Source organism: Moschus berezovskii, chromosome 1, assembly GCF_049115385.1.
Source record: "Moschus berezovskii isolate FMDL1 chromosome 1, NW_MosBer_1.0, whole genome shotgun sequence".
Taxonomy (NCBI): domain Eukaryota; kingdom Metazoa; phylum Chordata; class Mammalia; order Artiodactyla; family Moschidae; genus Moschus; species Moschus berezovskii.
In genome coordinates this window covers 91,964,140-91,976,332 of record NC_142460.1, presented here as the reverse complement: position 1 = coordinate 91,976,332, position 12,193 = coordinate 91,964,140, and the positions used below count along the sequence as shown (strand labels likewise).

Below are 12,193 nucleotides of genomic sequence, written 5' to 3'. Positions count from 1 at the left end.
TATATAAAAAATTTAATAATTAAATAAAAATGATTGTCATTCATGAAGAATACCTAAACTTCCACATTATCAAATATAAACTTTTTTTTATAGGTTCTTGACTTTTCTTGTGCACGTGCCCCCGTGTGTGTATAGATGTGTGTCTGCAGTTTTTAATAGGTTATTGATGTATAATTTTATACTATAAAATTCATTTAAGTGTACAGTTCAGTGAATTTTAGAGTTGAACCATCATCACAATAATTAATTTTAGAAAAACATTTCTATCACTCTAAAGAGAAACCTCATGTCCATTCACAGTCATACCCCATCATATGCCCCCAAGCAACCACTAATCTACTTGCTGTAGATATATTATAAATTTGCTTTTCCCACACATTTCATATACAGGCATACCTTGTTTTATTACACTTCACTTTATTATGCTTCACAGATACTGTGTTTTTTACAAATTGAAGATTTGTGGCAACCCTGCATTGAGCAAGTCTGTTGGTGCCTTATTTTCAATAGCCTTTGCTCAGTTTCTGTCTCTGTGTCACATTTTGGTAATCCTCACAATATTTTAAATTCTTTCATCATTGTATTTGTTATGGTGATCAGTAATCTTTGATGGTACTATTGAAAAAAGATCACAACTCACAGAAGACTGAGATGATGGTTAGCATTTTTTTAGCAATAAAGTATTTTTAAAGTAAGGTGTGTACATTCTTTTTTAGACATAATACTGTGGTACACTTAAAGACTACAGTATAGTGTAAATATAATTTTTTATATGTACTGGGAAACCAAAAATTCTTGTTACTCAGGTTTTTGTGATATTTATTTTATTGCAGTGGTCTGGAACCAAATCCCCAGTAACTCCAAGGTATCCCTGTAAATGGAATCATACAGTAGTATGTGGGCTGGCAGTTAGCTATATACTTCTGAGGTTTATCATGTTGTAGCAAGTCTCAATACTTCATCTCTTTTTATTATTGAATAATATTCCATTATATGGGTATACTATATTTTGTTTATCCATTCACCAGTTGATGGACAACATTTTCATTGTTTTCACTTTTTTGGGTATAGTGAATAATGTTGCTTACATCCCTGTAAGTCTGTAGGGACACAGGTTTTCATTTCTCTTGGGTAGATAACTGTTTCCTCTAGTTTATATTTTTAATTAGAGTTGTATTTATTTACCCACTGTAAATTAACTACTTTTCAAATCTTAATTGACTTTTTATTTACATCTCAATGGAGTAAATTTCGAATTGGCTAAATAAAGCATTACTTAAAATAGTTTCACACATAGTTTTTCTTTAATTTCTTAAGTTTAGTAAGTCTGAGCCACCAAGGAATTTAATGTTCTCTCTTCTATTTTTTAACCTGTTTGGTTTCTCTGATTATGAAAGTAATACATATTTTAATTTAAAAATTCAGGACATGAATCATTTCTTAAAATATCTTAAGAATGTGTATTCTGGTTAACCACAACTCTCTTTACACCTTAACTTTTCAGTTCTGCTATCACCAACAGCTGTCTCTAAAACTTTATCACAGAACTTGCTCCAGTAAAAATTTTAGATTACAACATGGTGGTATAGTCTTTTGAGTTGTTTAAAAATAGTGAAAATTAAAAGTAAAAATAGTGAAAATTGAAAGTGTTAAATTATAGAATACTTATAAGCTCTATAAATTATAGAATAATGTACTGAATGGTAAGATGTTTTTATTCAAAGACTGAATGATTTTGGAAAAGGTATGGTTTGAAATTTTCTGTTTCTTAAGAACCATTCTCTCAACCTGAATGTGGATTAATATCTGAACAGGAATGACTATGGTACTTGTGAAGCAGATCATTTTCTAGCAATTTACACAATTTCTTTTTACATATAAATAACTTATACCATCCTTTTATATTCATTAAATGAATTACCCAAATAGTTTAATATACTCAGAAATTTTATACCTTAAAAAAAATTCCTGACCATAATTAGACATTTTGTTACTTTTTCTCTTCCTTTCCACAGTTTATATGAAATAGTAAGATTTTATTTCAATAAAAATGTACATTTTCTTACAGATGAAGTGAATTACTAAGTGGGATGTGCTATGACTAGCAAATGACTGTGCTAGGAGGGGAATGAACATTTCTAAGAATGAATTTTTTTCTTTTGTTTAGAGAAAGCTTAAAGTATATGCCAAGTGAAAGTTCTTAAGGAATTTTTGACTGAAATATGTTACCTTATCAGTGTCAGTTCTATAACATTTTCCTTTTAGATTCACAATTTCCTAAAACTGAGGGTATGTTATGTTTTGTAGAACTTTAACTGAACTGTAATAGTACTAAACTATTTAATACTTCTGTAAACTTAAAAAAATAACTGTATAAATAGCAGTTATTTTCTGTTAATGGATAGTTTTGATCATTTGTCTGATTTTGATAGTTTGTAAATACCTTATCTTCATACTGTGGAATTCAACAGTAAAATAGGAATAAATGTTAATGTGCAAGACAGTGTGTATACATCTCAAAACATCATGCTGAGCAGAAGAATTCAAACACAAAATACTATGTACTGTGATCCTGTTTCTTTGAAATTGTATAAAAGGCTGAACTAACTAGTGACAGATCAGTCATTGCCTGGACTTAGAGTCATGTGAGGGAAGGAAATTGCGGGGGGCATAAGGAAACATTTAAGGGTAAGGGTACTGTTTTATATCTTGGTTATGATGTGGTTACATGATTGCATGTAGTTACCCAAATTCATCAAACTGTACACTTAAAATTTTATTACTTTAATACTTAAGTAATAAAATACTACTTCAATAGAACAACATTCAAATAGACAAAATACCTTAATTTCTTTCCCTCAAGGAATAATTTTTTATATCAAAATCCTGTAGGGAAAACTTACTCCTAGATATTCTTTGTAAACACTTTTGTACACACATACAAACCTTAGATTCATGAACACAAATTTCCAATACATTATTGGACTGTTGACAGTTCTTGACCATGTATTCATCATTTAATTCATGTTGACTGAATACTCAGTATGTCCTAGATGCAAGGGATTCTGTATTAACTCAGTAGAAAATCCCTGTCCTCATGGAGAATTCAAATATTAAATAATTTATCACACAAATAACTAAATGATTATAAAATGGCAGGTATTTTGAAGGAAAATGACATGTGACAGTAAAATTATAGAAGGAACTTCTACATTTACCTATAAAATGGTGTTTGGTATTTTTATTAAAAACAAAATATTAAGCTTGGAATGGGCTATCATTAGTTTGATTTCATAGCATTTCTTCTGTATGGTTGATATTCTTTATTCCTGCTTTTACAGTTACTTCTTTTCTAAATGTTCATGAAAATGAAGACTGTTGTAATTTTTGTGTTTTTTAATCTGTATCTTTGGGATGCTTCTCATATTTTTTAAATACAAGGGTATCTAGATTAAGTAAAAGATACAGTTCATATTGTCAAAGACTTTTGAAAAGCCTTCATGGAAAATATGGAAACCTGAATTAGGCTTTAATGATGGACTGAATTTATGTGGAGAGAGAAAAAGTGGACATTTCGTGTGGTAATATTCTATGACATTGAATTTTTTTAATTTCTGTCTTTCTACTCAGGTTTCTTTGCTATCACAACCTCCCCTTTTTCCTTCTCACACATTTGTTTTGGAAATTAGCTCTCTCTTTTTTTAATCTATTTGTATTGATGCATAGTTAATTTATAATATATTAATTTCAGGTGTAGCAAGTGATTCAGATATATGTTTTCAGATTATTTTTCATTATAGGTTATTACAAGATATTGACTATAATTCCCTGTGTCATACAGTAGATCCTTGTTTCTTATATTTTTTATATATCATAGTGTATATATATTAATCCCAAACTCTTCATTTATCTCTCTTCCCCTTACTTGCTATCCATTTGATAACCATAGTTTGTTTTCTATGTTTGTGAGCCCATTTCTGTTTTGTAAATAAGTTCATTTATATCATTTTTTTATATTCCACATATAAATGATACCATATATTTGTCTTTCTCTGATTTACATCATGTAATACGCATTCTGTGATTCATGGGGTCGCGGAGAGTCGGACACGACTGAGTGACTGAACTGAATATGTTTTAAATCTTTCAAGGATTCTAAATTGATTTTATTTAGCATGGAATGCAGTATTTGTATTTGGCCTGTGTTCACCTTTAAACCTACATTCCATACCATTACTTTCACTCCCTCCTCTCCGCCATAAACATACCTTGACATTCCAAGAATCTAAAGTCATAGTTTCCTCTTTCATATCTCTTTCTCTTTGTACATATGCAAATCTCTGTCTGTGTTATAATGTTATTACTGTACTTCACATATCCACCTCTTACATAACTTACACAGTATAATTACCCATTAATATGTATCTGTCTGTTAGACTGGATTACTTGAAGATGAGGACTATACTTAGATATCTTTGTGTATCTGACTAATATTATACCTGTCCCATTGTAGATACCTGATAGATATTTGTTGAATGCCCTCAAGAGACAGAGCTGCTCTAAACATTTTGTAACTTGACAAATTCTTTATATAATGGAATTCTCAACTTGAGTTTAAGCTGTGCCCACTGCAGGAATTCAGTCTTTAGTTGTTAAGATAGATTTGAGAGAAGCCTATTTGCAAGGGGTCTAATAGCCTCTTGTGAAACAGCTCAAGTTATGCCACTGCTGAGTCTGAGACATGTCCAGAAATTAACCAGTCTTTTAAACTTGGTGGATGCCCTGACAAGTGACTGTTTGCAGGGGTCCTGGAAGGGAGCTAATTAAAAGGAAGACTGACTCTAAATGCTGGAGGGAAAGAGTGATTGTGGGCACACTGAATACACTTTGTTCCCACAAAAGTCTTTCGACACCTCATAGAAACAAATAGACACCAAAACTTAAAACACAAATTCACTAAAAACACTAGAATCATAGAAGCACAAACCACACTGCTTAGGACCCTCTAAGAGAGAAAAGACAAAGGAGAGATAACATATCTCTTCTACTTCTCCTCTGACCTAAAGGTCAACTTTAGTCCAGTCAAGGTCAAGGAAACCATCAGGGATTGCTTAGCTAGCACGATGGTGCTGCACGTACATCAGAAATTTGGCTCTCTTATACCTTTACTTGACATCAAAATCATATTTATATGAAAGATTCCCAAAGTTTCATTTCAGGCTCTCTTGATTCTTCTCTTGAGCTCCAAAGCCATGTTTCCTCATCACCTGTGTATCCCTCAGAGTATCTCAAACTGAACATAACCAAAATAGAAAAAATTCCTTCTTCTGTTTGAATTCTTTTGTTGCAAGTATTTTAAGTATAATATGGTTATCATTTTGGTCACTTAGACTGGAAATATTCAAGTTGTTTTAGCTTTTCTGTCTCTCTAATCTGTATATCTAAGTAGTGGTCAGTCCCTGTCCATTCTGCTTCAGAAATGTTTATATAGTAGGTTATAGAGCATGAAGCAATCTAATTAACATAGTTTCTTGCTTTCTAAAAGAATATAGAACGATATTTTCCAGCATTAAAAAGGAAGGCAAATCTTCTGAGACAAAATGAAGTGCAGAGAAAACCAGTTGGAGCTCTCAAGAGACCTAACCAGTTAAATAGAAAGTAAGTACTCAAATATAAGACAGTATTATGTTATCCTTCATAAATAAAGATGGACTTCTTATACTGAGAGTTCAAAACAATGAATTTGCAGTGATGTTGTAGTTGTGTGGTCATTTTTGAGACAGATATTTGGGATGTCTGTTTGAACACTCGGTATGGAAGCATTTAGTTACAGCTTCCTTATTTCTTAGAACTAGTGTTTTTGATGAATTTAGCTAATTATAGACTTCTTTAAAAAAGCATCACTGTTTATTTGTTTCTCTTGACATATAGAAAAAAACTGCAAAAGGTGATTGTTTCAGTAAAAACACCTCAGCTAGAATTATTCAAAATTCTGAAAGCAGAATTTGTTTCATACTCTCAGTGGCTCTTAATAGAATAGTGTATGTTATTTGTGGGAAAATCAAACCTGAAAGAATTTTTCATGACTACTTCTTAAGCTTAAATTATTTTATTTGTCTATGCGCAGTCTTAGTTGTGGCACGCAGGATCGTTCATTGATTGTGGTGCGTGGGCTTCTCTCTAGTTGTGGCATGTGGGTTCAGTAGTTGTGGTGCACAGGCTTAGTTACCCTGGAGTATGTGGATCCCTGATCAGGGATTGAACCTGTGTCCCCTGCATTGAAAGGTGGATTCTAAACCACTGTATCCAGCAGGGAAGTCCCTGGCTGAAATTATTTTGATATTGAATTAAAAAGGGTATGTCCTGTGATTCCACTCCTACGAGGTCCTCAGAGCAATCAGATTCACAGAGACAGGCAGCAGAGGGTTGGAAGCTGGGGGCTGGGCGGAGGTGGGCAGTGAGTTGAAGGGAAATGGGTTTAGTCTGTGAAGGTGAACATTTCTGGAGGTGGTGGTGGTGGTGGTACGACCACGTGAATGCACTGAATGCCACTGAACTGGCTGAAGCGGTAAACTTTACATGTATTTTACCAGTTAAGGATATTTAAAGTGTTAAAAAGACAGTTGTTTAAAATGTGACCTGTTATTATGGTACTTCTGCTTTATTGACTGTGCAAAAGTGTTTGACTGTGTGGATCAGAACAAACTGTGGAAAATTCTTAAATAGTTGGGAATACAACACCACGTGACCTGCCTCCTGAGAAATCTATATGCAGGTCAAGAAGCAACAGTTAGAATTGGACATGGAACAGCAGACTGGTTTCAAATCAGGAAAGGAGTACATCAAGGCTGTATATTATCACCCTGCTTATTTAACTTATACGCAGAGTACATCATGAGAAACTCTGGGCTGGAAGAAGCACAAGCTGGAATCAAGATTGCCAGGAGAAATATCAATAACCTCAGATATGCAGATGACACCACCTTTATGGCAGAAAGTGAAGAGGAACTAAAAAGCCTCTTGATGAAAGTGAAAGAGTGAAATAGAGTGAAAAAGTTGGCTTAAAGCTCAACATTCAGAAAACTAGGATCATGGCATCTGATCCCATCACTTCATGGCAAATAAATGAGGAAACAATGGAAACCGTGACAGATTTTATTTTGTGGGGGCTCCAAAATCACTGCAGATGCTGATTGCAGCTGTGAAATTAAAAAACGCTTGCTCCTTGGAAGAAAAGTTATGACCAACCTAGACAGCATATTAAAAAGCAGAGACATTACTTTGCCAACAAAGGTCCATCTAGTCAAAGCTATGGTTTTTCCAGTAGTCATGTATGGATGTGAGAGTTGGACTATAAAGAAAGCTGAGTGCAGAAGAATTGATGCTTTTAAACTGTGGTGTTGGAGAAGACTCTTGAGAGTCTCTTGGACTGCAAGGAGATCCAACCAGTCCATCCTAAAGGAAATCAGTCCTGAATATTCATTAGAAGGACTGATGCTGAAGTTGAAACTCCAATACTTTGGCCACCTGATGGAAAGAACTGATTCATTTGAAAAGACCCTGATGCTGGGAAAGATTGAAGGCAGGAGGAGAAGGGATCAACAGAGGATGAGATGGTCGGATGGCATCACCGACTTGATCGACATGATTTTAAGTAAGCTCCGGGAGTTGGTGATGGACAGGGAAGCCTGTTGTGCTGCAGTCCATGTGGTTGCAAAGAGTTAGACATGACTGAGCGACTGAACTGAACTGATTATGGTACTCTTGTTCTCTGTAAGGATAAAGTAGAGGTTGACAAGCTGTGAAGTTTTATTATTTCAGTTTCAAATACCACTTATTCATCTCTTATAGAAGATAATTCAAAGCAAAAAAAAAAACAAATGAAGTTTTTGTATATGTGGAATGGCTATAATTGTAACTTTACTCAACTATCATCTCTTTGTTTTGAGAATCAATTGGGAGTACTTTTTTTTTGGAAAAGAGGAACTTCTCAAGAATTTGTCAATTACCTGAGCCATTAATAAGTCCTTGTTAATTGAGATGGCTAGGGAAATTATGCATTTGAGCCTCTATAAGGTTGGCGGTAAGATGAGGTGACATGTTAAACATTTGTTTATAGAAATAAGCAGATAAGTATGAAAATTTGTCTTTTACCAACTTTCTATAGAAATTAGAAAGTGGTAAAAGTAAAGTCAAACTTAATTAAGGTTACAATATTCTGTGCAGGAGAGAGTAAACAGTGGAACAGTATGAGTTTTTGTGTGATTTATATTAATGTAATATGTATTATGAGTGAAGGAGAGAGATTTGGAGGATATGTTATATTTCAATATTTTCTCTTTATTGTTGGTTTTTAGCAGTTTGACAGTTATGTACCTAGGTGTGATTTTCTTTGTACGAATTCTTTTAGACAATTGAATATTTGTAAGATAAATTAGCTCCAGAATTAACCAGATTATTAAATGATATCTGTAAATCAGATCTCAATAGCTGCATGTAAACAAGAACATAATTGAATCTTTGTGTTTAGTATACCTCAGATTTTTAGCGTATGAATTTAACTTATTTTTGCTTATTTTTTCAAGATGTTTTAGAGTTGTTAAGTGGCCCAGACTTTTCATGGTACATGTGTTTTTTTTGTTGTTGCAGAAATAACATTCCAAATAATTTTACCAGGAGTGGAAATAAATTAAGTCATCAGAAAGACACTCGTCAGGCAACTTTTCTTTTCAGAAGAGGCCTGAAGGTATAAAAAACCCTTGACAGTGTTTTCTTTTTACACAAAGGATCCTGAACATCCACCTTTAGTAATCATCAATTATAGACATGACCCATGATCAAGGTAGGGTTTGGGTTTAGGATATGGAAGAACATGACATTAGATTAATTTTTTCCCTCTTTTCTGTTTTGTTGTCATCAATGGCAGTGTCCTATAAGAATTTAACATGTTATTTAGGAATAAATTTGTTTTAACTACTTATTCCGATACAGGAACCCCAAGAAAGAGGTGTTGTCAGAATAGGCACATGCTCCTCTCCTGCATTCAAACCCACCACACAGGGTTATAAAGTTACAGAGCAGGATAGCTCTTTGGATTCAAATCCTCTGCTTTCTGTGGGATCTACTGCTTTTTTTTTCCCCTTCAGGTTCAGGCCCAGTTGAACTCAGAACAACTGCTAGACGATGTAGTAGCAAAGAGAACTCGTCAGTAAGTTTCAATTTGTTTTTCCAAGATGTCATTTCAAAACTCCCAGAATAGTAGTGACCTAAATTACTTTGTGCCGCAGTTAAAAAGAAATGAGACCCAGAGTGAATTAACCATTGAGCCTGAAATAAGTAAATCCTGTTTTGTTTTTGTTGATTTTTTTTTCCCCCAAAACATTTGGCATTTTCACATGTCAGTGTTACACGTTTTAGCAGCAAATGCATTACTCTGTATTTTTTTTCCTGTTTATTCCATTTTAATGAAATAGCTCTTTATTTTTTTATAATTACTTTATACAAATGAACCAGTTCAGGGAATAAGTAGAAGAAAATCCAGTAGAGCTTTTAGAATATTTATAAATTTTTTAAAATAACAGTGTTTTCTTCTTATATTGCATTTTTCCTCCTTACCCCATGAAGGTATTTTAAGAATATATTTTTGTCTCTTAGAATTGCACTGCAAGTGAGTTGTAACATTCCATCAGTATGACCAGAGTTTAAATCATTTAAAATTATGGCTGCTTCTTAGAAAACAAAGCATATATCACGTGGTCATGGTTCAGATATGATACCTTCTAGAATGGGCATGATTTTGAGCAGTTGGGAGTATAAGAATGGCAACTATTTGAACTTCATGCTGATAGTATTCTTTTGCATTGGAGTTTGAGGATCAACCTATAGGACAAAATACAAGATACTTAATTTGGTAACAGTGTAATGTAAATGGCAGATTTTGACCTACATAAATATAAAAATAAAGCTGATAGAAAATGGGTGGTACAAAGTGGGTTAAGAGGTGGAGGGATGGAATTAGAAATACTATTGTCCTTTCTTACAGTGGGGTAGGGGAAAATGTCAAGAGATACTACTAGAAAAAGAAATTCAAGTGTATTTATAAAATTAATGAAAGTAAAATAGTGATACAGCCATCCAAATGTTTCAAAGTAGGAAGAGAAACTAGAGGATAGTGTGATGAGCTGAATCCTTACGACAGCAAGATACTATTACCTAAGTATCTTTTTTAGTGAACCAGAGGTAACTAACAAGCAGAAAATCAGGAAAGGTTAAAAGTGCTGCCCCTGGGGAGCAGGAAGGGAGAACAGTGGAGTAAAGGATTGTTGCTTGTTATTAGAAGCTTTTCTGAATTATTTGATTTTTTTATGTGCATATATGTGTTACATGGAAAAATATTTATAAATTCAAGTGTCTAGTTCTTATAACCAATATGCTGATTAATTATATCATGTTGGGGCCCAGGTATCTATAATTTCTGAAAACTTAGAAAAAGTAATGGCTAGTTTAAAATGTATGTTTTATGTAGAATACACAGTAGGATTTATAAACTTTCATTTTAATGAAATTTTTGGTTTTTTGAAACTAGATGGCGAACTTCCACCACAAATGGAGGAATTTTGACTATATCCATTGATAATCCAGCAGCGGTGCAGTGCCCAGTGTAAGTCTTTTTTTTTTTTTTTGCAAAATTTATAACCTCTCAGTATGTAAGATAATAGAAAAATATTTGACTCTGCTCAAGAGTAGGATGTCCAAGTTAGGGTATACTGAGACAAGGAAATAATACAAAGTGGAAATTAATATAAAGTTAAAAGTAGAGAATTCCTTGGTGGTTCAGTGGTTAGGACTCAGTACTTTCACTGCTATGGCCCAGATTCAATCCCTGATTCGACAGGGCACTAGGATTCCATAGGCCACACAGCATGGCCAAAGCAAACAAGCAAACAAAAAAGCCAAAAACAACTAAAAAAGTTACATGTTTTGGACTTCATTACATACACATCCGCCTTCTTTTTAAAGACTTCATGGTATATTCTTTTATTTTTGTTGTTGTTTAGTCACTAATTCATGTCTGTGACCTATAGACTATAGCCTCCAGGCTTCTCTGTCCATGGGATTTCCCAGGCAGGAATACTGGAGTGGGTTGCTATTTCCTTCTCCATGGGATCATCTTGACCCAGGGATCAAACCCAAGTCTCCTGCATCTGCAAGTGGATTCTTTACCACTGAGCCACCAGGGAAGCCCATTCTTTTATTTAAATGACCTTAATTAATTTCACCATTCCATTATATTTATTGCATTATAAACTTTCTAGGTTGAAGCTGGAAGTGATATTGCCTGGGATTGGGGGGGTGAGCTGAACCCTGATTTCACAGGCAAGATGTGAGACTTGTAGCACTGGGCTGGAGGTAAAGGATCCATTTCAAGAAAGTTCTAAAACCATATCATCAAATTCAACCTGATAATTGACCTAGCCGTCGAAAACCTCATTGGATCCTCGCTAGACCACACTGTAACTGGCACTCTTAAATTTTTCCCATCAAAAAGTATCAGGAATGAAAATCTACGTTGTGTACTTAGAATTGAAAGAAAGCCCCGTTATCAGCCAGTGGTCTAGCAGATTGGCTAGTTTCTTGAAACTTCATGCAGATGTACTCAGGCTAACACAGCAGAGGAAATTGTATGTGTCGATGTGTGTGACCCATTAGTAGGTTATGAAATCAGTTATGTGAGTTGTGATGAACATATTTTAAAAATAATAAATTTTTAAAAAAAATTCCTAGGTTTACAGAGTTTTTGTTTTACATATACATCCATTTTAATAATTGAGATGAAAACATCAGATGAGTCTCTTAAGATTATAGAGGTTGCTTTATTTTAGTAGAAGATTAAGACTTGGAAATGACCAGTTATTCCAAATTGTTGAAAAGTTTGTAGTTCTACTTACAGAGAGCAATTTTGTGAGCAATTCTGTGAGCAATTTATAAATTTTAGTCTCTAGATTAGTCTGTCAAGAACCAAGTATTTTTTTTTTTAGTTCAGCAAGGTTGCAGGATTCAATATTAATACTTGTTTCTATATACTAATAATGAAATTCAGAAAGAGAAAGTAAAAAAGAAAACTCATTTAAAATTGTATTTACAAAATGCCTAGGAATAAACTTAACCAAGGAGGTGAAAGACATGTATGTTG

General features: G+C 33.7%; 1 protein-coding gene across 1 annotated transcript in view; it reads left to right on the top strand.

Moving 5' to 3' along the window:
- FYTTD1 (forty-two-three domain containing 1) overlaps positions 1–12,193 on the top strand; it is a 33,724-nt gene that overhangs the window by 14,936 nt on the left and 6,595 nt on the right. Inside the window, exons 4-7 of the mRNA XM_055399835.2 lie at positions 5,546–5,658; positions 8,650–8,746; positions 9,147–9,208; positions 10,586–10,660. Coding sequence (XP_055255810.1) covers positions 5,546–5,658; positions 8,650–8,746; positions 9,147–9,208; positions 10,586–10,660 — 347 coding nt within the window. The remainder of the gene's footprint in view (positions 1–5,545; positions 5,659–8,649; positions 8,747–9,146; positions 9,209–10,585; positions 10,661–12,193) is intronic.